Source organism: Chinchilla lanigera, unplaced genomic scaffold (genome assembly GCF_000276665.1).
Source record: "Chinchilla lanigera isolate Chin_1 unplaced genomic scaffold, ChiLan1.0 scaffold00044, whole genome shotgun sequence".
NCBI lineage: Eukaryota > Metazoa > Chordata > Mammalia > Rodentia > Chinchillidae > Chinchilla > Chinchilla lanigera.
The window spans coordinates 13,159,046-13,185,699 of record NW_004955445.1 but is presented as its reverse complement, the minus strand read 5'-3'; the positions used below and the strand labels follow the sequence as shown (position 1 = coordinate 13,185,699).

General features: G+C 50.4%; 1 protein-coding gene across 1 annotated transcript in view; it reads right to left on the bottom strand.

The window, feature by feature from the left end:
• The window catches only part of Jph2 (junctophilin 2), a gene marked incomplete in the record, with an annotated part of 72,750 nt that overhangs the window by 4,362 nt on the left and 41,734 nt on the right, over positions 1-26,654 (bottom strand). The window contains 2 exon segments of the mRNA XM_013518286.1: positions 1-109; positions 1,933-2,051. Coding sequence (XP_013373740.1) covers positions 1-109; positions 1,933-2,051 — 228 coding nt within the window.

Genomic DNA, 26,654 nt, shown 5'->3' with positions numbered 1-26,654 from the left:
GCCCGCTCCGGGGGGCCCGCGGGGCCCGCGTCCCGCGTGGGGGGCTCCAGCAGGCTCTCCGAGTTCTCCAGGATCTCCTGGAGCAGCCGGCGCTTCTGATACTCTGGACCTGCCGGGGACCACAGGGGGAGGCTGGATTCGAACCTTGGGCCCACGGCTGGATGATCCTGGGCCAGCACCTAATCTCTCTGGGCCCCATTTATTCTGCAAGCATTCGATGCCAACGACCAGGCACTGCGATGTGCAGTTTCCTAGCGTGAGTCCACTTGGTTTAATAACCCTGAAACTGGTGCTGTTGTGGAGCTCCATTTCACAGATGGAAAGACGGAAACCCAGACGTTGAATCACTTGCCCAGTGTCACACAGCAAAGGGCAGAGGTGATGGTCTCAACTGTGACCCTGGTCTCTTTGCATTCCCTTGAGTAAAAATGTGCCTAATCATACCTATTCCACATTGTTGTTAGGATTAATGGAGAAAATAGTGTAACGGGATGAGCTCGGTGCCGGCCTAGTTACAGCCACTGCCGCGATCGCCCACGGCACGCTGGTGTGCGTCCTGGGACCAGCAGGGGGCGCGCTGTGACTAGAAGGGATGGGTGATCCGTGCGCAGCAGCCGCGGACACCCTGCCCCCCGCCTTCCATCCAGTGTCCCTCTGGTCCCCTCGCTGCAGCCGAAAGAATGCTTAGCAGACACCCATCCTGTCATTCACAACCTCCTCCAATGCAGGAACACCAATCCCGCCCCCCCCGGGCTCCCGCTGCTCTGCCAAATGTGATCTGTGGATCCGTGTCCCACCGGGCAGGAGGTCTGCACCCTGCAGCCGCCCTCCCCGCCACTTACTGCCTGCTTTCCCACCAGCCGCTCTCTTCCAAGTGTCTGTGCCTCTGCGCCCGCAGGCCCCTCCTCTCGTCCCCTGTTCCTCGCGGTGCTACCTGGAGTGATAGTTCTCAAAGCGTGGCGGCAGCAGCACCCCGGCCTTGTTAGGAATACGTATTTATGGAATCCACTCCAGACCCAGAAAGTCAGGGACTCACTGATGGGCCCCACAGACTCGCTCAAGTTTGGGACTCACTGACCTAACGTGGCCTTCAAGATGTGGCCCAAATGGCCTCTCCCAGGACCCCTCCCTTTGCCCCACAGGCGAAGCGCTTCCTGTGAGCTCGCATGGTCCTATTCTCACCACACAGCACACACTGTGTGAAGCTCAATCATCCCTAGTCGCTGAGCGCTTACTGTGGACCTTACATACAGGTACTCAGTGCTCAAAATAGGGGCTGGGAGTGTGGCTCAGTGGTAGAGCACTTGCCAAGCATGCATACGGCCCTGGGTTCGATCCCCAGCACCAGAAAAAAAAATGAGTAGGGACTATTCTCACCCCCATGTTACACATCAGGAGTCTGAGGCTTACCAGTGACCTTGTACAAGGTCTCACAGTCGGTGATCAGGAGTCAGGATTTGAGTACATACAGTCTGTGTGCCTCATCCCCTGCTATGCTGTCTTTGTGATACATTCTCTGCAGATTCTGGGCCCCAGCTGCACACCCCTAGAGCCAGTACAGTGCCTGACACACAGGCACTGCTCAATGAATGCTCAACAGACTGTTCAGGAGTGGGAAGCTCTGTTGCCCCCTCATCCACCACAGGCCTATTCCTCCTCAAGGCTTCCCCAGCTCCGACCCTCTACCTTGCTCAGAATAGACAAAGAGCCAGGCTGGGGTGGTAGCTTCTGCTAACCCCACCACCGCAATCTCAGCATGAAGGCAGGGATTTGCTCACGTTTCCTTGCCCCTGCCTACCCCCTGTGCACCATGTCCCAGAGTTTCCAAAACTCGAAAATGTTCATGAGCCCTGTTAGGCATCTCCACTTTGCAGCAAGCAGTGAAAAGTGCCCAACACCAGGACTGCCCCTTCCCACCCTGGCTGTCCCTACCTGGCTGGTAGAAGTCTGGAGCCAGCTCCCTGGCCAAAGTGCGGGCAATGTTGGACTCCTGGTTGGCGGCCAGGGCCGCCTGCTCTGCTGCCTCAGCTTTTGCCTTGGCGTGGCTTGTCCTAGAGAGAAAACATGGCAGGAAATTTAGGATCCTATCAGAGAACCACCCTACTCCTTGCCTTCCCTAGCCGACAAAGAGATACCCTGGATACAGCATTCTTTCATCTAGGCCAGTGGTGGCGAGCCTATGGCACACATGCCACAGTGGGCACGCAGAGCCCTCTCTGTTGGAACATGAGCCAAGTTGTCCCAGCAGCCAAGCATGGAGCAATAGTTTTTTTTTTTCCTAAACTAAAACCTCAGTATTCAGGTTTAACTGAAGTGTTGGCACTTTGCAATAAATAGGTGGATTCTGGGTTGCAGTTTGGGTACTCAGTTTCTTTTTTTTTTTTTTTCTGGTACCAGGGATCGAACTCACGACCTTGCGCTTGCCGGGCAGGCGCTGTGCCGCTGAGCTAAATCCCCAGCCCCTGGCACTCAGTTTCTAAAAGGTTCGCCATCATGGATCTACGCTGTCAGTGACTACCCAGGTCTGGTGGCTCAGAGTGCTGTGTATTCTCCTGACCATTTCATCCATTTTCTGGGTGCATAGACATTTCCCAGCCTCCCCTACATTTAGTGTGATCAAGCGACTGCAATCTGGCCTGTACATTGTGGGAAGAAATGATGTTTGCTAGGCCTGGCCCATAAAAACTTTCCCCCTGTTTCTGTCTGAATATAGAGGCCAAAGTCCCAGAATAGGGTATTTAACCTTTTTTGTGTCATAGGCCTCGTTGTCAGTCTGGTGAAGCCTTCTCAGGATAATGTTTTAAAATGCATAAAGTATATAGTGGTAAAAAGGGCTGTAGGGCTGGGCTGGTGGTACATGCCTATAATCAATCCCAGCACTCTGGAGGCTGAGGCAGGAGGATTTCCCTGTGTTTGAGGCCAGCCTGGGGTATATAGTGAGTTCAAGGCCATGCTGAACTACCTAATGAGACCCTGTCTCCAGAAACCAGAAAACGTGGGGGTAGCATGCAGTTATACTGACATGCTGTTACCAAAATATTTAAAAGAATAGATTTGTAATATAATCATGTACATTCTTTATTAACACACTAAAGTATCTATTGAGTTTACTACCATCATTTAAAAGTACAGATAAAGGATACTTCATTTTGATACTTCGTATTGCCATTTTGATGACAAAATCACAGGTTCGCCTGTTACTATGGTCTGTTGCTTATTTCATAACTGAAGAAAATGCTAAATTTCAGTTTGAGGTTAAAGACATAGTTTCCCCCCCCCCAGTAGATACACTTGGTGTCCTTCCAGGTCCCTTCACTGGGCAAAGCTACCTACCGTCTAGCTGCCAGGGTGTTGGCTGCTACTGGGTCATTGCTCCTCCAGAGAATTGCAACCAACAAAAGCCACGTTGCTCCAGAAGTTATAGTGCCCGTCCCCCATCCCGTCAGCCCCACCAATGCCTCGCTGAAACTGGCAGGTCCCCCTTTCCCAAGAGCAGCCCACTCCAGCCACAGGGTCCAGTTCCCACTCCAGAGCTCCCTCTGCCGGAGGCCAGGGAAGGCGAACCTTTTAGAACTTTCAATGACACCAACAGCCCACTGTGGTACACATGCCACAGGTTCGCCACCACTGCCCTAGGCTGAACCGGATCTCCAGGTGAGAGTCACCCCACTCGGCTACTCCTCAACATCTCCTGATTCTCTCCTTCCTCTCTCTTTGACGACACTCCCTCCATAAATCACTGGCTGAGGAATCCCCACCTCAGGCCCTAAACTCAAATACAGTTCAAGTTCACAGATACCCTGAATTCTACCCACAGAAGCCCCGGTGGACTCCAAGTTAATAAATGCAGTAGAAAGAACCTGAGTCTGGGAATGAACACAGTGAGGACCTCTCCCCCTGCCCCACACTGAAATGTGACAAGAATGAACATTAAACGTCGATTGTGTTGGGTACCTGAGATTTGAGAGCTGTTTGTGTCAGCTGTCTAGCCCAACTAGAGTTACAAAGAAAGTCGCATACCGTCACCTAACAGCTTAGGAAGCCAGTGCTGTTAGTATCCCTATTTTACAGAAAAGGAAGCCGAGGAGCACAGAGGTTAAACAACCTGCCCAGGGTCACGTGGTGGGGAAGCGCAGGAGCTGAGATTCTGAGCACTAACTCCCTGTACTTGAGCACTACTCTGCAGCATGCTTCGTGCCTGGCAGGAGCTGAAGACTGAAATCCCCGCAGACAAGACAGCCCTCACTAGCGAGTCAAGTATCATTTAAATAAAAAGCATTGGCTAGAACTTGCTGAGAAGGAAAAGTATAGGGTGTGGTATGGTTTAGATCTAAAATGCCCCTAAAATGCTTCTCATGTATTCAGAGGTGGGGATTTTGGAAGGAGGCTGGATTATTGGAACACTGTACTCATTAGTGGATTAATACAGTGATGATTTCATAGCTGAGTATGGTGTCAGGAGCAGGGGCCAAGTCAGAAGAGGTGGATCACTGGGGCATGACGCAGAAGGGTGTTTTCTGTTCCTGGTTCCTCCTACCTCTCACTCTGCTTCCTGGCTGCAAGACAGTGTGAGCAGTTGTCCTCCACCAGGTCCTGCTCCCGTGTTGTTTCTTCCTTGGAGCCAACTGACTCTGGACTGGACCTACTGGAACCATGCACCAAATAAACCTCCCCTTTTGAAAACTGTGGGTGTTGAGTACTTTGTCCCAGTGATAGAAAAGTGACTAATACGAAAGCAATGGAAACACAGAACAGGAAGATACTGTATAGGTTGGCAGAGGTGGTGGGTGGTCAGGGGAGGTTCCCGTGAGCATGGGACATTTAAGGTGAGCCTTGAAGAACCATTAGGCTGAGGGGAAATGGGGAAGGACAGTGAGCCAGGTAGAAGGAAAAGCATGTGCAAAGGCCCTGTAATAGGACAAGAGCTTGGTGTCTTTGGAGAAATGCAAGGTCAAGTCAAAGCAATTACATCTCTGAAGATGAGTTAATTCCTCAGGGAGCTTAAATGCATGTGTCCCTTGCCCTCAGTCTCCAGCACACAGTGTGTCCACAGTAAAGGAAATGAATTCCCTTTAGTTCCTACTATGCAGCAGGCCTTTTATCTGTGTTATCCCTATTAATCCTCCAAACTGCCTTGAGATGGTTTTTACTCATCCCTCCATCACAGGCAGGGAGACTGGGGCTTGGCGCGGTATCTGGCAAGGCACTGACTGTGTGCCAAGGGCTTCAGGGAACTACCTTACTCAACCCCCAGTCAGTCCATGTTATTATTGTCGTCCCTCTTCCTGCAGGCACAGGAAGATCCTAAAGAACCCGCTCACCCTTATGTGCTGCTATGGTTGATACATTGTGTCAACTTGGGGAGTCTAGAGGTTTGGCTAAGTGACTCAGCAGGGAGCCAGGGTGCTTACTTTGTATACATCCTGAGCCTGTGGAAGAGGAGGGCATGGAGATTATGTCAGAGCTACATGCCCCTTAGGTGGGGGTAGACTGTTTACAATGTGAGGCAGGGAAAGAAGCTGTTGGGTGCCGTTCTGCCGTTTTGCTCTGGCTGCTTTGCTGTTCGGCTGCCATGCCCCCCTTGCTCTTGTTGCTTTGCTGTCTGCTGCCTCGGAGCCAGCCAAGTATGGACTGAAACCTCCACAAACTGTAAGCTAAACAAACCTTTCCTTCTTTAATCTTGGGCATTGGGTATTTTGTCTCAGCAACGAGAGAAAAGTAACCAAGACTCGTGGCGAGGAAGTTAGTTCCTGGACTCAAGCTGAGGCGATCTGGGGCTACAGTCCATGCCCCAGCCACGGGCTGTGAAGCCACACTGCAAACCCAGCGCTGCCTGATTCCGAAGCTGACCTGTCCACTGCACCACGCTGCCACACTTACGCCCACAGCGTGGAGGAACACACACACGAACGCACACAGCAGGCAGGCATGGGCACGCATGGGGCAGCACTGGGAAGAGACAAGGGCAGGGCTTTGGGGTCAGCAGCCTTGGACACCAATCTGGCTCTGCCCAAGGTGGGGTCAGAGTAAGGTGACAGACGCATCTGATGCGGCAAATTCAGTCAAGATAAATCACACTTTAATTTTTTTTTTTGTCTTTTTGAGATAGGGTCTCACTATGCAATTCAGGCTGGCCTTGAACTCACAACGATCCTCCTGCCTTCGCCTCCCGAGTGCTGGGATTACAGGCACGTGCACCCACACCTGGTGTCACACTTTAATATTTATTAAAATCCAAATTAATGCAAAAATCCCCGGTGAACAAACTATGAAGATATTGATTGAGAGACTATACTAGGAATTGAACTCAGGGCCTTCTCAATGAGCTACATCCCCAGCTTTTTGTTTTTTATTTTAATTTTGAGACAAGATCTCACTAAGTCACTGTATTCCCCAGGCTGGACTCAAATTTGCATTCCTCATGCCTCAGCCTCCCAGAGTGCCAGAATTACAGGCGTGTGCCACCACAACTGGCTAATGAAGACCATTTTAAATAAAGACTGGACTGGACCCTGCACTGGCATCCCTCCCTCCCTCACCACACCCTAGGGACTCTGGGACCTCGGGTATGGGGTTTTCCCTGTTTGCGTCTCGGTTTCTTTATCTGTAAAGGATAATAATTCTATCCTTGTGGAGCTGTTGTCCAAATGAAATGACAGGCATCATGTGAATGTGTTTAGCCCGCTCGAGGACAATGACGGTGTTGACAATGGATAAGGGTGACGGTGGTGATGGGGGGGTGACGGTCGAGGAAGAAGGGAGGGGGTCGTGTGTGACATCAGAGCCGAGTGTGGTACGTGGGTGTCTTCGGGCCCCGCTTGTCTGCATGTGGGTATGTGTGGGACAAAGTTCTCACGTTCAGACCCACACTCCCAGGAACCTGACACTTGGAGGGCGGGTAGCAAACCCTCCAGCTGAAAAGATGTCCTTTTTTGGTGATGTGAGCTGAATGTCACTCATTTTCCAGTGCCTGGGGAAGCTGAACGGCAGCCAGATCCCAGGAAGGCCCTGGGGTACCCCCAGGGCAGCCAGCACAGGGAACCCCACGAGGGTGGCTACACGACCCCAGGCAAGAAGGCTGCTGTGCTGGAAGGAAGCACAGCCTGGCTGACCGAAAGTTTAGTCCTTTTCCCCGCCCCACACCTCTGACCTCAGCTTCCAGCCCTCCCGGCTTCCAGCCTTCAGCCAGGAATCCGTGTTCCCCTACAGCCTCCCTCCCCGTCCCGGTCAGCATCTACAGCCCATCAGTCACCATCGCCTGTCTCTCCTGCAAAGCTCCCTCCCACCCTGTCTGTCTCACCCCGCCCGGAGCCTCCCTCCCCACACCTGCTCCTGCACGCTGCGCAGGGAGCTCTAACCCCTCACGTCCAAGGGCCTACCTCTTGCTTTCGATCTTTCCAAGGCCTCCTCATATGCTCACAGTAAAGCCCACACTACTCAGCACAGCCTTCAGTGTCCCCCATTCCTGCAGTCGGAGTCCTGATGGATCGTACATACCAGGACGTCCCCCAGCGTATGGGGAACTGGGGAACTGCTGTCCCTGGAGACCACCACTGCCACTCACAGCATGGCACTGACAGCATGGCCACGCACCCCCGCCCCACCCCAGCATCCTCACCCCCCGGGGCTGTCAGACACGCAAAGCGCTGGGCTCTGCCCCGGACCTACGGACTCAGAACTGGAGTGGGGGTGCCCAGAATCCAGGCCCTCTGTTGTCACTGAAGTCTGCGAAGGTTGCGCTCAGTGGACGGAGCACAGCCGGGGCTGTTCCCAGCCTGCACAAGCTCCTGGGCAGCCTTGAATGCTTTTCTTTAAGCAACAAGATCCAGCCCCCTCTGAGCATCGGCCTTGCTAGGCAATGCAGGTGTCATCACTTCTCCTCTGCCCAATGGCCACGTCAGGGTGGAGGCCTCTGGTGAGGGCCTCCTAGGATGGCTCGGAGCCTGCTACAGGATGCGGAGGGCAGCAAATGGGAGAAGCCACCCTTCCTGGTGGTGTTCAGATTTTCTTTCATTAGCAGGGTTAAAAACGAGGCTGGTGGTTCTGGGATGGGACAGAGCTAGCATCCAACAGAACACTTCAGGGAGCATCTCCCTCCACCCTAATCCCAGCCCCTGCGCTGCTGGATGAGAGCTGGCTTAGCTTCCCATTTGTCTGCAGCAGGCATTGTGGTTTCCTGGGGTCAAAGGGGATATTCAGTGGATTCACCCTGACTCCAGGCCTTTGCTAAGACTATTTCCGCTCTCTGCCACCCTCCTACCAACCCTAAAGAGCCAGCTCCAGACCCACATCTACCTATGGGTTCATTCACTGACTTTGACTATATGGAGTGCTGACCACATGCCGGACACTGTTCTGAGCACCGTGGCACGGCAGCAAGTGGGACAACTCCAGATCCCTCGCAGAACTCACACTCTAATGCAGCATTCAGCCACAAAGCACAACAGGCTGAACCCAAGCCACTCCGTGTTTCTGTCACCTTTGAGCTAAGAACGGTCATCATATTTTAACTGGTTGGAAAAAAACAAAGGAGTAATATTTTATGACACATGAAAACTGTATGAAATTCAAATTTCAGTGTCCATATAAAGTTTTATTGGAATGCAGCCACACGCCTTCCCTTATGTACTGTCTGGAGTTAGGCAGTTGCCATAGCGACTGCATGACAAGCAAAGCCAAAAATATTTCCCATCTGGTCCTCCACAAAAAAAGATTGCTGCTCTCTGTTCCACTCTAGCCACTCAACAAATGTTTCCTCTGCTACTATGATTAACAGCATTAATCTTGGTTATTTGTTGAGCACTCTGTGTCCAGCTCCGTGCTGTGGTCTCCTTGACAGACATGACTTCAAGAGGTAGAGTCACTTAATAGGGTCCAGCCTGACATGACCACAGCCGTTGGTCAAGACCTCCACCCTGCTAGATGACCTTGGCATGGATACCAAACCCCTCAGGACAAGTTGTTAAGACAGTCGCTACCATGTTGTGCCAGCCATTGAGTTGGGACTGCTTCCTAGCTGGTGTCTGACGTGTTAACAGTTTCTGAGAAAGCCTGGGTATAGCCCACCTTGGTCTAGCTTAGTGTGTAAAACATTCCCCCTGCCTGAGGGTCAGGGAATTCTTTACTCTTGTTGTCACCCAAGTCGCACTTCTGTCTATAAGTCTCTAATAAATTGTTTTGTGTAATCCTGGATCCACCTGCCTCTCTGTTTGGTCTCATAGTACCGTCTACCTGTGGCGGCAAGATTTCTGCCCCCTGATTAGGTCTTTCTGAAACACATTTTCTCAGCCTCACACAGCTAGAAAGTGAATGAGCCCAAATTCATCCATTATTCTAAGCCATGGCCCTTCTGGCATCAATTAAGCCAGGCCCTCCATGGGCCAGGACCAAAGACCAGGATGAAGAGGCCCAGGCAGCCACCTGAGAGCTCAGCCTAATGCAGCCCTGCCAGGCCAGTCTGGCCACATTTCTGGAGTCAGTGGATGAACATGATCTTGATGTAAAACCTCTAAATGGCCTAGTGGTGTGGTTAACGGGGCCACTGACCCGGATGCCTGGGCCAGATTCCAGCCCCAGTCTCTATGATGTGCCTAAGTCTGAGTCCCCTGAACCCCAGTTTCCTCATCTGCAAAATGGGGACCATAACAGCACCTATCTAGGTAGAATGGTGTGGGGAATGCATCAGCGGACACTCGTAACGCTCCCAGGACAGAGGCTAGAGCACAGGAACTATCATGTAAGTGCTTATTAAATAAAAAGCACAGTTTTTTGGAGAGGACTAAACCAAAATCCAGAATGTACTAAATGTCAAATTGCTCACTTTAGAGTGGAAAAAAAAAATCCTTACAAGAAGCCTATGGTAGGTTTGGGAGGATGGGGAACAAATCGTTGCTATTGGCTCAGGCCTCTGCCAGCGTCCCTGGAGGCTGCAGCAGCGGCTGTGGGGATGGGATTGCCAAGTGTCTTCCTGAGACAGGATGTTTCAGATGCCAGCACCCTACCCTCTCCCAAAATAGCCCCTCACCCCCAGCTCTGGCTGGCCAGGGCCATTTCCCTAAACAACCATAGTCAGGCTAATCAAGAGGACCTCAAAAAGCTCTAGGAGAAAGTCCTCACCCCCAAGATTGAGGCAGGAGCACAGTCAGGGAGCTCTGACCAACACGCCCTTTCTTCCCTTCATGGGACCTCACTAGTTCTCATTTGGCAAATGTATGCCGAGACCCTGCCATGTGCCGCTCAGAGCAAGGCGCTAGAGAGACAGACAGTAGTCAATGAGTCAGGCAGCACCCACCGGGAAGCCCCTTACCAGAGCAGTTAAGGGTGCAAACTCAAGTCCAAATCATAGCACTATTTTATTCTAAGTATGTGACCTTAGCTCTCTGGCCTCAGTCTCTTCAGTGGTGAAATGCAGATAATATTTTTCTTACAACATTGCTGGTAGTCTGAAATGAGAGAGCACAAAAATGCTGAACACAAACAGAATACCTAACCAAAAATAACTATCATTATTCTTGTTTTTGTTATTATTAATGCCTACCAAAACTGTTTTCCAAAAATTCTATCAACTGCAAAAAAAGTGGGGGGGATACATGCCGTCTAAACACTGCCCAAGGTTCACCTACATGATGGCATATCTCAGTCCCTTCTTCTGCCATTGTGTGGATAGACTATTTGTTCAGCAGTTCAGCAATTAATGTAGATTTGGCTTGTTCCCCCGCCCCCCCCCCATGTAATTACCATGACAAATGGCTGTTAGGGACACTGAAGTGCAAGTTTTTGTGTGGATGCCTGTTGTATCTCTTGGGCACATCACTACAAGTAAAACTGCTGGGTCATGTGGTAACTCTATGTTTAACCTTTTGAGGAACTGCCAGATTATCTTCCACAGCCTGCACCACTTACAATCTACAAGTAACATACAAGTGTCCCAAGGTGTCCACATCCTCACTAACCCATCACTGTCCTTTTCAATTATAGCCATAATGGTAATTTGTGAAGTGGCTTCCCATGTGTTTCTGAGTTACATTTCCCCTAATGATGAATGCTTTTGAGCAGTATTTTCTGTCCTTAATGGACATCTGCGTATCTTCTTAGAAGACATGTCTGTTCAGACCCTATGCCCACTTTTTTGGACTCTATTACTGAGTTGCAAAAGGGCTTTGTAATTCCAGATACAAATTCCTTAACAAATGCATTATTTGCAAGTATTTTTTCCCATTCTTTAGGTTGGCTTTTCACTTTGTGGTACTGGAGAATGAACGCGGGGCTTCACACTCAGCTATATTCCCAACCCTTTCTTTAATGTTTTATTTTGAGACAGGGTCTCACTAAGTTGCCGAGGCTGTGCTTGAACTCATGATCTTCATGCCTCGCCTCCTTGGACTGTCACTTTCTTAATGCTGCCCTTTGAGACACAAAAGTTTCAAATTTTAATAAAGTCTGATTTATCTTTTTTTTTTTTTTTTTGCCATCTGGTCTTTTGGTGTCACAACTAAGAGGGTTAGGTCACAAGGATTTCGTCTTGCATTTTCTTCTATGAGTTTTATAGTTTTACTTCTCACAGTGAGGTCCATGAGCACTGCTTCTGATAAAGAAAAATGAGAAATAGCATAAATGTCCAAACCAACTTACAGGGTACAGCCTGCCACCATCTTACAGATGGGGAAACTGAGGAAGGGCAACGTTGTCACTTACCCATGATTATTAAAGGAAAGATGAAGAGTCTGGCAGGAGAGATAAGACCAGAAGAAAAGTCTTGAGAGAACAAACAGCAGGCTACTGGGTGGGACAAAGCCCACCTGGTGGGTTATGGGGTCCTAACTGCTATTTTATCATTTGCATTTTATAATTATACAAATGGATGTTACACATATGGTGTATATAGATTTAAAGTAATACGGCATCTTTGCAGAAAATTTGAAAACAGTTTTTTTGTTTTTTGGTTTTTGTTTTTCCTGACACTGGAGACTGAACCCTTTTGGATTGGGGCACATCTTCACCTTTTTAAAAAAATTTTCATTTTGAGTCAGAGTCTTGCTAAGTTGCCCAGGCTGTGCTGAAATTTGTGATCCTCCTGGTTTGGGCCTAGGCTCTTAGAGCAAAAACTGCTGTTTACATTTTGGTAATTTTGAGGTGGTTAGGAGCACAGCTGTATGACTGTGGGTGATTTGAGCTCTCTGTGCTTCGATTTTTCCATCTGTAAAATGGGAGTGCAATAAGCCCTACCTCATAGAGCTGCTAGAATAATAAAGTGAATTAACATACAGAAAAGGTTTAGAACAGGGCCCAGCATGGGGGAGACCCACCCAAGGTGGTACAATATTTGAAAGTGGATTTGCTTGGTCTGGTTGAAGCAGAGGTGAGGGGTAGTACTGCAGTGTAGGTTCTGAGTCTGGAAGCTGTGCTCCCCCTACCTGGGTTCTATGCAGAACTTCCCCACTTTGGCAGCCCAGCCCAAACCCCCATCCATGGAGCCGGCCCCTTCCGGATCATGTTTGATGGTAATGTTTGTCCCCTAAAGAGCCTCCAGCCTGGTGAGAAGTCTCCTATCCTCGAGGGAGTGGGAGGGTGGCCTCCCAGCCTAGTACAGCGAGGCAAAATCCTGAAAGCACTTCCTGAGTACGTGCCAGCCCCTTGACCTAATTGGCTGGCTGAAAAATGGCACCAAAAAGATCCAGCTCTTAATCCCAAGAACCTGTGAATGTTACCTTATTTGTCAAAACAGGCTTTGCAGATGTAGTTAAAATAAAATCTCAAGATGGGAAGGCTGTCTGGAGTATCCAGGCAGGTCCTGAATGCAATCAATTGCAAGTGGCCTAAGGGGGAACAGAGGGAGATTCGGCAACACAAGAGCAGAAGCCCACGTGATGCTGAAGCGGAGACAGGAGCGAGGTGCTCTGAGGGTGGAGGGAGGGGCCAGGCCCTAAGGAAGCAGGCCTCCCCTCCCAGCGTCCAGCAGGAAGAGCCCTGCTGACAGCTCCCCTGCAGCCCAGGGACAATGACTGCAGGCTTACAACCTCCACGGCTAGAAGAGAATAAAACTGTCACACTGAGACACCACGTTTGTGGTCACAACTTTGTAGAACACTCAAATGACCGCTGTGATCACGTGTCACCTGTAGATACCCCTTTCCCGGAGAACAAACACAGGCGCAAGAAGTCATTTCCTCAAATTCTGGGCTAGAAAACAGCAGAGTCGGCTGGAGCTGGAACCCAGGTCACCTGGCACCAAAGGCTCTGGTGACCTCGCCCCTCCAGTGCTTCAGTTTGGGCCTCTTTCCCGAAGGCCCAGCAGTCGCAACCCAGCCTCTTCGGCCCGGGTCTTGGTGAGGCCCCAGTGTCCCTGCTATCAGTCTGAGAGGACCCAGGGCTGGCAGTCACCAGAGCACCCCTCACTCCCACAGGAGGGCTGAGCCACGGGGCCTGAATTCCTGGCAGCCTGCAGACCTGAGGTCAAGCTGTACTTTAGCATCTGGTGAAAGGACACGGAAGGGACTGCAGTCCTATCTGAGCTGGCCGCCCGCAGGCAGGCCTTCACTGCGGGGTTGGCGGCACTTCAAAGCCGCCCAGGGCCTTCCTTTCAGAAATGTCCACCTCCAATTTAAAAAGGACTTTCTGCAAAACCATCAGAAGAAAAATATTAAAGCAAAACACTCAGGAGCCACCACAAGAATACCACTACTTTTTTCTCAAGCCCTCCTTCTAGTCTGTCCGAGTACACTCTTAGTTTTTCACAGGGCTGTGGACACAATATTTACTTTCAGCCAGCAGGGTGAAGAGTATGGAGTCTGAACTCATGATAACTAGGTCTGAATCCCTGGCTCTGGCACGCCCTTACCGCGTGACCTGCACGACTCACTTGACCTCTCTCGGCATCCGTTTCCTCACTTGAAAAACGAGGGTGGTAGGCAGATTTCTCCAATAGCTCCTGGTAGTCATGCACCTGTGTAATCTTCTTCCTTTGAGTGTGTTTTTTTGTCCCCCCTTCCTCAACCCCCCCTCCTCCTTCTTTTCCCTCTTTTCCACTTCTTCCTTGTTCAATTCTTTTTTTCTTCATTCCTGGGAAATGACCCCCACAGCTACCCCAGTGAGCTACATCTCCAGCCCTTTTTTGAAACAGGGTCTGGCTAAGTTGCTCAGGTGGGACTCAAACTTGCCTCCCTCACTTCCGGGATTACAGGTGTGTGACACCATGCCTACCTAAAGTGTGCTTCTAATGAACAGAGTAAGGCAAATGCGATGGGGTGTCTCTTCCATACTAGTTTATGCAAGAGTGTGATTTCTCTCCTGCCAGCAGCCTCTCCTGCTGGCTTTGATAAAGCAAGCTGCCATGCTGAGGAAGCCTATGTGGCCAAGAACCAAGGGTGGCCTTTTGTCAATAGCCAAGAGGACATGAGGCCCGCAGCCCATTAGCTATAAGAAACAGGTCCCGATGACCACCACGTGCATGAGCTGGGAGTACAGCTCTCCTTAGAGCAGCCTTCAGATGGGACCACAATTATACTGGCCAATCGCTTGACCACATCCTTGTGAGGGGCTCTGAGCCAGAGGACCAGGTGCTCCAGCCCTGATGCCTGACCCACAGACACTGTATGATAACTGACGTGCATTGCTATGCTCGGGGGTAATTTGCTGGCACTGATAGATAACTACTACAATGGGATAATAATGATGCTTACCTCATAGGGCTGTTATGAAAACTGAGTTAATATCATACAGTCATAGGGCAGTGCACTGCACCAAGTTAGCACACAATAGTGTTAGCTATTCCTTTTATACCTTTTCTGCTTACTTTTCCACATTTCCATACATTCAGAGTTAATCATTTCATACTGTTCAGCCTTTTTTTCTTTAGAAATTGAACATTTATGTATTTTGTGTTCTGAAAAACTGGCCAACAAATATACTCAAACTGTGGAAAATGACACATGCACAAATATTTACTGCAGGCTGTTTGTAATACTAGCAGGTGACTGGAAACAAACCCAAAGCCTGCAGTTTGGAACTGATTAAATGAATCACAGAATAGCCATCTGAAGGACTGTTATGTAGCCAATACTGAGAATGAGACTGATCTTTATACTGATGCAGCATGATCCCAAGATATGTTTGGTTAAAAGGCAAGATGGAAAGCTGAGGCAGGAGGATCACTGAGAGTTCAAGGCCAGCCTGAACTACGTAGAGAGACCCTGTCTCAAGAAGAAAAAAAAAGCAAGATGGAAAACTTATATAAACAAACATATTTGCTGTTCTCTATGTAGCATATTTATGGAAGGAAGGACTAGAAACTGATAATACAGGTTGCCTTCTGGTAAGGAAGCTAGGTGTCTGGGAACAAGGGGGAAGGAAAACAAAACTACACATACACACACAAACACACACGTCATTTTCTTTTTTTGGTTTTTTTCCGGTACTGGGAATCAAACTCACAACCTTGCACTTGCCAGGCAGGCGCTGTGCCACTGAGCTAGATCTGCAGCCTGGGTGGGTCATTTTCTTTTTGCTCCATTTCCTCCCCTCCGGCCCCCCGACCCTGCCCAAAATTCTCCACCTGGGTTTGCACCTGGGCTCTGCACCTGTGTCCTCACAGCCTGCATCACCCAGCTCCCTGGCTCTCCAGCTTCCAGCCGGGTCCAGCCAGTCAGGGGGCGGGTGGAGGGCACCCAGTGACGGGCTGGAGGTCAGAGGAGTGAGAGGTCGTGGTGTTTCTTCCTCTCTCCTTCTTCCCACTGACTCCTTCCTCCACAAGTGCAGCTCTAACCCCATCACCTGTCACCTCTTGTAATAACATCATTTTCCCCCTCTGGGAGACTAACGCCTGCCCGCTGCGGCTAGTCTTGGATGCCGTAATATTCCTTGTTAATTTTCTGCCACATCTCTGTAAATAGTGTCTTTATTAAACTCTTCTGCTAAACCCTTAGAATATATCTTTCCTCCTGAGGACCCTGCCTGACAGGTCATGTTTAGATCTGGGTGTGCATATAGCACACCCCTTCAAAAATAAACAAATCCACGTTTTAAAAACCTACCATCTACTGATGCTAGAACTCTTAGAAGCATGGTTAAATTTATTCCTTCTAACAGCCCCAGGTGGTAGGTATTCTGATGTCCACTCAGTAGTGGGGAAACTAGGCTCCCAAGGAGCTGTTGGTTCTCCTGGAGGAGCCTGTCACGCAGGCTTTCCTGATAATGAACGCGGCTGTTCTCATCATTGAAAGAGCTTGGAGCGTTGTTGCTGAAAATGGCTACTGTTCACTCTGGGGAAGCTCCAGTTCTTACTTTGAGCGTCCCTTCCTGACTCCAGTGCAGATCCCTCAGTCCACTAGCACAGATCCTTTATCCTGCTGGCACAGGCTTTCTAGCTTCCACTGCTGACCTCTGGGCCTTCCCAGCGCAGATCTGTGAAACGGGCCTGCATGAGACATTGTCGTGGGCTCTTGGCCTCCAATTGGACTGGTAGGGGGCATTGTTATGGGCTCTAGGTCTTCAGCTGGACTCATGCAGGACGTTGCCATGGCATCCAGGCCCTCAGCTAGATTCTTTAGGTCTTTCGTGTGTGGACAGATTTCCTACACTCTCTCTCTATATGACTCTTTGGGTGACTATTATAAAATAATCCTATAAGTTATGTGTCATGTATATAATTGTTTACCTTGTAAACTCCAGACTGCAACACTTAGCTTCCTGCCTACCCAGCAAGCAGAGGGCAAGGAAAAGGTGAAAACCCTGGTTTCTCAGGTGCTCCCACTCTGCCTAATGTTCTCCAACTCCTTCTTGGAGCTGGAGGTGTGACTGAGACATGGGCTGCGGGCAATGGTGAAGATATCTAGCAACTGGTATGGAAAGGCCAGGACATCAACCATGGACAGTGCTAGGGAAGCTCCTGCCGGCCAGGTGGCTAACCACTGAAAGGCTGGGTGCAAACAACACAGTATCCTGGGCACAAGGGCAGGGGGACAGGACAGCAGAGGGATCGGGGGACATGTGAGGGGCTCGGGTACAGAATGTTTCAAAATTTAACAACTGGTTAAATTTTGATCCTATGGAGTATCTAACTAGATGCTCACCCAGGATATAAGTTTCCCTTCTTATTCCCTATCTGGTGTCCAGAGACTCCCCTGAGCAAATCTGACCTCAGCCCTCCACAGAAGACCTCACAGGGCCTGCCCCGGTACCTGAAGGACAACAGAGAAATACCTCAACCTGCCTTCATGACTCAGCTCCTGCCAACACCTCCAGTCCGACTCCACAGCCCTCCAGAAACCCCCAGTCCCTCAAATGTGCCCCACCTATGGTTTGACCTCTTCTAATCCACAGTGTGAGGAAATGGGGACTCTGGGCATCTCTAGAACTTGCCCAAGCACATGCAGACAGCAAGGGATGGGGGAGTCTGTGTTCTCCAACCCTCCACAGGACTGCCACAGGCACTAGACCTTGCTTCAGCCCCCTCTACGGAGACTGGCCTGGGCCTGGGTACACAGGAGCTGCTCATGGAAGCTTTGGACAAATAAGCCGAGCCAGTATGTGATCAAGTAGCAAATATGAACAGAGGATGACATCTGAGACCCTTCCTGCCTTCTGTGCTGGGAGCCTGGAAAGTGTCAGATACCCTAGAGACAGTCAGTGCTTCTCCTCAGGAAAGGGAGGCGGGACCAAGTCCCTGCTGTCCCCTCCAGAAGGCTTTGACTCTCGCATGTTCTGGGAGGAGGACAGGGCCTGCTGAAGCACAGCTGCAGCATTTGCTCCTTGAGAGCAGTCCAGCAGGAGGATGCTGAGGTCCCTGGGCCCGTGACTACCACCATCATCATCGTTATCAGCACCAATACTTGCGAGGCACCTTCTGTGTACCAGGCCCTGGGCCAAACTACTTCGTTATCTCACTTAATCCTCACCCAGATATCACTACCGTCTTCATCTTCACTTTACTGGTGAGGAGGGGAGCTCAGGCCCGGGTTGCCTGCGCAGTACCTGCTGACTTAGCTCTGGGTGCCTCCACCTGCCCCACCCCTCCAGTCAGCGGCCTGCGGTGGCACCGTACTGGCCCAAGGCAGCAGACATCTCCTGCCTAAATAAGGACAAGGCGCCCAGGGGAGCTTTCTGTGAGCCTGAGGAATGTGACAGCTGAGCCAGCCCTGCCTAGCACCACCCCCGCCTCCCGCCCCTCTCCAGGTGGGGCTGGCCTGTGGCATTCCAGCTTTCCCAGGGCAGACCCCAGTGGCCTCAACACCCCCTGTGGGCCCCATTCAGGATGACTAGAAACTGATAAGGCACGCTGGGAAGGAATTCCAGGCAGCTGCAGTTGCTCCTGGGTGCATAGGAAGAAGGCCTGGGAGGGGCTGCACCCAGCCCCTTCCCCACTAGGGACAGCACATCATTTGGTTCAAAGGCATCTCCAGAGATCCTAAGTGGACCCAGGCTGTGCCAGGTCCCAAGGCTCCAGAGGAGATTCCAGCCACTACTGTCTTCCTGTGAGAAAAGCACCTCTTGGCAGTCAGGGCTGGACGGAGTCTGTGCCACCTGATGGAGCGCAGGAGCACACAATGCCTCCAAGCACTGGACAGGAAGGACCCGTCCAGTAAGTCTTGATGAACTACTGGTTCAGCAGAAGAGCTCTGGCCCCAGAAGACCTGGATTCTAGTCCTGCTTCTTAGCTCAGTGACCTTGAGCATGCTGCTTTACTGTTCTGTGCCTCCATTTCCCCCTCTGTGAAATGGGGGTCGTAAGAACACCAAACTCAGAGCATTGGGAGGATTAAATGACTTGGTATTGCCAAGTACCTAGAGCAGTATGAGGCCATCTTCTCAGACCATGGTGAGGGTGACTCGAGCAAGTTTATTATTCTAACTAAGGCATCTAAGAGTGAAAGGCTTGCTGTAATTGTGTCTAGCATGAACTAGGATTATCCCAGGCACACAGAGCAGTGTGATCATCTTGGCCTTGACCATACCAAAGAATTCACTGAGGCCAGAGACTGTGTGTCTCCCCTGTTTGTAATCCCTGCAGCAATGAGCATCACACCCAACACACAGCAGGTACACACAAGGGTGTCAATCTTGTTTGGCTTAACGTATCTGACTTTCGGATTTCACTGGAAGAATAGGTAAATCATACCATGAAAAACCAAGACTCAAACCAGAGTCCAAGGAAAAATTCAGGAACTCAGTGCATTAATTCAGAGATGTTTATTGAACCTTTGAGGGGGGCAGGCCTGGGCCTGGGTCACTGGGGGGAAGAAAAAGAGAAAGAAGTGTCACAAAGGAGGAAAACAAAGAAGCAAAGGATTCCATGGTTGGTTGAAGGAAGAGGAAGGATTTGGAGCCTGAGACACATCAGGGAGAGACGGGGTCTTGGGTGGACCTGAGGGATGTGTTCACAGGACCGATTAGGGTGGGGACGAGGCACGTGGGGAGGGGAGGGGGCAGCCTGGGCAAAGGCGGAGAGGTGGGCAGGAAGGGGGTCTGTGGTGTAGGGTGGGGTGTAGGGTGATGGCGTATAACATTGGTCCCAGGGCCAGATACCAAGATGAGTCCCATACTCACCCAACAAACACTGGCAGACATTTGACAACTCTTATGCCTCTACTTCCCTCAGCTGGAAAAAGGCTGCCCGGAGAGCCAACAAGACGGCAGCTTTGAAATTCCCTCAATTCGAGGCATATGGCAAAGGCAGACAGTAAATGCCACAAGGAAGGGATTTGTGATATTTTATTCACTGATGAGTCCTCACTGTCTAGATCAAGGCCTGCCCCAGAGAAGGTGCTTAGTAAAATATGCTGAGGGAATAAACAATAGCCACTGCTATTATTACATTATCCTCCTCATCATTACTATACCATGATAAGCTGGAGCAGAGGAAAATAAGAAAGGAACCTTTTACAGATGAGAAAACAGGCCCAGAAAGGTGAAGAGATTTGCCCAAGGTCACACTGCCAAAAACCCAGGCACTGGCTGTCAGGGTGACGTTCTTCCATCTCACCCTCTCTGGCCGTCACACCTGCCCCTGGGGAAGCACACCCCTTGGGCCTACTACATGTGGGCATCAGACAACGTAGTAAGGATGGAAAGAAATTTAAACCCAAAGTTCTGTCTCTAAGGAGTTTATAAACCAGTAGGGAAATCTACAGAAGCAGAATCCAATTCAGAACATTTAGGCTTCTAAAATGGCCCAGAAGAAAAAGGAGCCTGGAAAAGTTCCCCTGAGGATGCGACCTCTGAGCTAAGCTTGCAGAACAGGAATAAAGGGACCAGCCCTGGGGCGAGGCAGTATGCGTAGGCTCCTGTCTTGCGCCAGCCAGTCAGCCACTCCATTTCTTCCCAGCTCCACATTCAGTGACAGTGCACGGTGTAGCTTAAAATCGGCCAGCGTGGCAGTGTTTACACCACAGAAAATGGCAATGTGTAGGAAGTTGAATTTTCCTGCCCTGGGCAGCTATTTAATCTGCAGGCTACTGTGCAAAAGAGACATTCACTAGAAAAAACGATGATCTCAGGAAATTCAGACTCTTGTACAGTATTTCATCTCTACCCTAGTTTCTGTGACCCTTGCCCACCATGAAAAACAGGTCACTAGCTCTGTTAATAAAAGTGCTTAAAGTTTGTCATCTACAACTACAAGGTGCCCCTTCCTTGCTGATCACAGGCCAACGTTCAGATGATAGGCAGCAACTGCGTATAAAAGGAACCCTGTGATTTGCTGTGCAAAGGAGCCAGGGAATAAAAAAGGATGCTTCCAGGCTATGGACAGGGTTCTTTTACTTGCACTGCAATCCTTAGGAAATGACCAGGTCTTATTTTAAATTCTGAGGCTGTGCTCTTAGTTCCCACAGCCATAGGAACTGGTCAGCCAGAGAAAGGAGGCAAGCAGAGAGGAAAGAGCCCTTTACACAGAAGGAACAACAGCCAAGGCACAAGAAGGTGTCTCTCTCTCTCATTCTCGGAAGCCATATGCTGAAGGTGGCAGAGTCCCAGGGTGGATGAAACCTGGGTCCTTGAATTATTGCTTAGAAGGCAGCTGCCTGTTTGGAAGGGCACCTGTTTTGGACTTTACCTGAACAAGACATAAACTTGTGATGGTCTGTTCTACATGTGTCCCCTAGTTAGCACAAACAAACAAAAGGATGAAGATGACAGAAAGGTGGCAAGAGCAGTCCAGTGTCCTCCCATCCGTGTTGGATGGCTCCTTTTCCAGGGCTCCACCAGGGGCCTCAGCTGGGAGATAAACTGTTCCAGAAGGACAGAGTGAGAGGAGGACATGTGCTCTCTTCGAACAAGATTCAGGAAGACACCTGTTTGCCAAACGTCTGTCCTTCTTTTCCAAGAGCCCCTAAGATCCACTCAGAATTAGTCACTGATGAGCATTTAGTGATGGCCTACTGTGCGCATGGCCTGTGAGTTGGGGCTCCTTTTACCCAAAGCCCCACAAACCCTAGTTCTCTTAGGACAAAGCCCTCCAAAGATAGGCCTCCTCACTCTCTGAGGCCCTAAGGAGAGGAAGAGGACAGATCTGTTTTTCAGGCCAGTGTTTCTGCTGCTTAGTACTGGGAGGACCGAGAATGATGCATGGTACTAGGCCATTCATTAAATAACACTGTTGCATTAAAATTCAATTTCAGCCATCCTGATCACATCAATGAGAAAGTCTTATATGGAGCTAATATATCTTTAATGCTTCTCTTATGATCCTTTACTTTTTTTTTTTTTTTTTTAGCCCATCCTGTCATTTTTTTCAAATAGATTTTTGCGGTGCTAGGGAACCCAGGGCCTCACCCGTGCTAAGCATGGAGCCACATCCCCAGGCCCAGTCCTCCCCTCTGAACAAAGAGCACAGCAGGGGGCAGGTTTCAGTCTTAGTTCTGAACAAGCGACTAAGGGATAGTTTCATAATGGTTTGCTTCACTGTGTATTTTTCTTTCTCTTTCTTTCTTTGGCTAACTTCTGTAATCTACTGGATTTCTATGTATGGTAATGAATAAAGTTCCTTTATAAAAATAAATTTGGATTTAAGAAAGTCAAAATATTTTTAAACAGTAAGGAAATAAAAATCCCAGTGGTATGCAGATGTGGCGTGGCCAGGAGGGGATGCGAGGGGCAGGCCCTTGGGAAATCCTGCCTTTGTCCATGCTGTCGCAGCTCTGGGCCTCTGTCCAGGCTGGTCCCTGTCTGCTCTGCCACGCTGACCTCACAGGCTGCCTTGGACTCCATCTGGGCTGAAGTCACCTCCCAAAGGAGCCATGGTAACAACAGCCGTGAGTGGCTGGGACATGGAAAAGGCAAGGAAGGAAATGAACTGGGGGTGGCATCCTATCCCAAGGATAAGCCAATGAGAACTCAGTATTCCAGGAAATGGATTCCTCCCTCCAGAAACAAAAACAATAGTTGTCCATGGGTCACAGAGGTGGCAACAAGACAAGGATGGGCAGAGGAGACAGACTCTATATTTTTATAAGTGAGATTTGTGACCAGTGAATACATAGCATACTGTTTAAAGGGAAAATCATGAGGCCCCTTGGTGTAGGTTTTCTATGGCATGATGCTCATCGCTCCATTTCCTGAGCTGGGGTGGTCAGGGGAGAACTGTGCAGGCCAGAGCTTGCGGGGGCACCAGGGCAGCCTCCGACGAATTCCCTTCCGGAGGGCCCCTCTGTGGCTTTACCCCCTCTACTTCGTGAGTCAGAGCCCCAGAGGGTCCAGCTCTTGACCAGGCTCCAGCAAGACCCCAGCAGGCCCTGTGGGGTTACAGTTAAGGCCCAGGGCTGCCGTGAACATGTGGTAACACCCCTGCCAGCTAGGGCTGCAGGAAGCCAGGGCTGATGGGAATGGCATTTCAGCAGCAACACAGGATATGGCTTGGCCACGGGTGGTTTTGGAGATGAGTCCCCAGGCAACATCCCGTCCTATCTCACCCCATGATGTACTCCTGCCTGAAGGCATCAGGAGACCGGCTCTCTCCGGGGTGACTGCCAGGACGCCGGAAGTAGGGATCCCTGTGGACAGCTCAGCCTGTCCTGGGCTGTCTGGCTCTTCAGGCAATAATACCAGAAGAAAGCACTGCAGTCCTGATAATAAAAATAACAGCTTCCACTAGTGAATGACTATGCATGCCAGGCACGGCAGTCAGTACTATACATGGCTTATCATGCCCTCCCCGTACCCTCAGCAGTAAGTACTAGATCAATGTGTGCCACTTCCCTGGTTGGGAAAACTGAGGCTCAGGGAAGTGGCTTGCCCACAGATCAGTGTTATCCAGCCCCAAAGCCGGAGCGTAAATGATACATGTGGCTCTGTTTCTCCATGTCCCGCAGTTGGGGAATGAGGTGACTTGAAAACAGAGGAGCTGTGAAGGAACCAAAGACATTTTGGCCAGAAAAGATCTCAGATCACAGTTTTTCATCTGTGCAGGAACATCATGGCAGACACTGCTAGCTGCTCACCAAATATCCATTCTCCTTCTCTTCCCTTTGAACTGAATCCTACTATAGGCAGGGAAGTAATGTGTCTGGCTAAAAATATCCGCCTTTCCAGACTCCTCTGCATCTACGGAGAGCTAAAACCCCTGGGTGGGCATCTCTTCCCCAGAAAGAGAAACTAGGGCATCTTGACCTCTGCCTTTATTCCTCTTTCCACCTGAAATGCAGAGTAGAGGGGGGGCACAGTGCGGAAGGGCACCACAAATGAAGGTGGGTCTCTTGGGCACCTGGAGCTGCCACATCAGCCCTGTACGGCCTTCCTCGTCTTGTCTGTGAGACAGTGAGCCCAGTGGGTAAGGCTCCCGAGGAAGCTTCTAGTCCTGGCCTTAGGATACAGCTGGGGCCATGGGTAGAGATTACAAAAAGGCAGAAAGCCCTTCCAGTTTAGCACATCTAAGCATCCAAATTTGGCCTGGACTATCTCAAAAGATGGTGAGCACCCCACGCCTGGAGAGACAGAAGCAGTGGCAGAAGGAGCACTTGGCAGTGATGATGGGAAAGGCGCTCTGGCTAGGGTGGGAGCAAATGGCCCTGCATACTTCAATTATCCCCACTTTGGGAGGTGAGGAAAGTACCCCATGATGTAGGCACAGTTATATAGGGGCAGATGCGTTGCCCCGCAATGACCTGCTGTGGGGAGCGGCTAAGCTGGAGATGGTCCACACGTTTAGGGCTAGAGCAAGGCTGGTCCCCAGAACACAGAGCTCCGGAAGTGAGCCACGTAAACAAGTTGTTGGGAGTAGAGCAAGGCTACTCCTGAAGGTGTCTGGCCTCGGTGTTCTTCCCTGTTAACTACTGCACAGAGAGTTCTGAGAGTGTTTCACTTTCAGTGTTCTCAGCAAAACACAGACCTTGCACTTTTGGCCCCATTGCGACTTCCCCCCTTTTTAAGAGGGGAAGACACAGACTCTGCTGGGATGTTGCTGCCTCCCCATCAGAGAGGTCAGGTCCCCCCTAGTCCCAGCTTTCCTTTTAGTATGTGTATAGTTTTTTCTTAATCTCCCATTGCCCCCTCTCAGAACCCCACCGGCTGCATGGGTTGTGGCAACCTGCAAGGCCTGTGAAGGCAGAGTCCAGCACAACGTGTAGCCATGAGAAGAACGTTCCACATCTGTGCTATCCAGCACTGGAAATGTACTCCCACCACCAAGGAATGGAACTTCTTATTTATTCAGTCCAAACTGAAGTAGCCACACGTTGCCATGGCTCCCATATTGGACAGCACAGCAGTCTGTTTCTGCCCACACTCCACACTCCCTCTGGCCACCTCTCCTACTACCCTCCTCCTGTCTCACTCCACATCAGCCACACTGGTCTCTTCGCTGTTCCTAAAGCACACCAGGCACATGCAAAGCCCTACAGCTTTTGTCCCCCCAAAGCCCTAGAGCTCCTCCCTCTCCTGGGCTGCTCCTCCCCAACTGCCCTGCTGACTCTTCCAACTCCTCCACATCTCTCCTTAGACATCAATGAAGCCTACCCTGGCCACGTTTTCCAAAAGGCTACTTACCCGCTTCTAGGGCTTCATAATTTACTATGTCTGCTGGGCTGTCTCCGCCCACTAGGACAGAGATGCTATGAAGGCCAGGGTCTTCAGGCGTTCTTCCCCAAGCCTAGAACACTATGGGGCGCAGAGTCAATTCACTACAAGTATCTGCTGACTGTACTTGAAGGCTTATGTGAGTAAAGCGGAGGGCACCTCAGTCCGTCGGTTTTTCCCAGTGTAAGGTGACTGAGAGCTACCATCAATCAGTCCGTCAACCTGGTTTCTAAGCCTCACACATGTCCTGGGTACTGTGCCAGGTGCTGGCACTTAGACCAACATGCCAGGAGCACATAAAAGAGGGGACCCAGGCTAGAAGGGAGCTCAGGGCTTCCCTGAGGAAGAAATACTTGAGCCAAGTGAGGCCAGATGAACGAGCAGATGTTAGTGAGATAAAGGGTAAGTGGAAAGCATTTCGGGCAGTGGAATAGCGTTTGCAGAGGACCACAGGCAGGAGAGAGCAGGGCCCTCAGAAGAACCTGCTGAAAGTGAGTGACTACGGAGGTTGGTATGAGATGGGGGTGCTGGAGTGAAAGGGAACCAGGGAGGAAGGGTCTTCGGGTCAAGGAAGGTAGCCGGAATTTCTCCTAATAGCAGACATCCCTGGTGCCTATGTCATATCCCCTCTGCCCACTCCTATTTTACCCACAGCTGTGGAGGATGGCTCCATGTGAGGTCACACTCACCCAGCCCTGTCAGGGTCGCTCAAGTACAGCTGTCCACTGTCTGCCCAGAGCCTGCTCAGATGCCCGAGGAAGCCCCTTTATCCTCACCCAAGGGCGAGCACAATCTAGAAGTGAGGGCATTCCTGTCCCAGGGGAGATGCTCAGCAAGTGAAGGGATTGAAGCAAGGTCCATCTCTCAGGTAGAAAACCTTAGGGGTGCTGAGGTCCCAGCCAATCCTTTCTCTGTGGTCTATAATGTTATGGCTTAAATCTAGATGTCTCCCCAAAGCCTCAGGCACTCGTAAGTGGGGCTTTTTGGAAGTGGCCAGATCTAGGGTGTGTGAACATGGATTAAGGGCATCTGATAACTAAATTGATTTAGCATAGTTCTGAGTGTGGATAATGAAAGCCCCACCCTGGATATGGATGGCATCAACCAATAGGCTTGTAGCCTGGATGGAATATAGAGGCAGAAAGAGGGCAGGCTCACTGCTGGCTGCTTCCTGCCTGCCCCTCCATGGACTGTTTCTCCTCTCTGATTCCCTCCGGCACACCACCCTGCCTTGGAACCAGGCGACTATAGAATGAAACCCCTGCAAACGGTGAGTCAAAATAAATCTTTCCTCCTTTAACTTGTGAGTGCTGAGTATTTCATCTTAGCCGGGCATGGTGGCACACGCCTATAATTCCAGCACTCAGGAGGCTGAGGCAGGAGGATAGCTGTGAGTCCAAGGCCAGCCTGGATTACAAAGTGAGTTAAGGCCAACCTGGGCTATAAAGTGAGTTCAAGGCCAGCCTAAACTACATGGTGAAACCCTGTCTCAAAAGGACAGGAAAAAAAAAAAAAACGTAACTAGTAAGACAACAGCAAAGACTCGATGATACGCACTTACACTGACTGTCTTGTTCTTCTCTGTCTTACCCTCCACGTTCACTCCCTCTAACCACCTCCTTCCCGACATCACTTCCCAGATAAACTACTTGC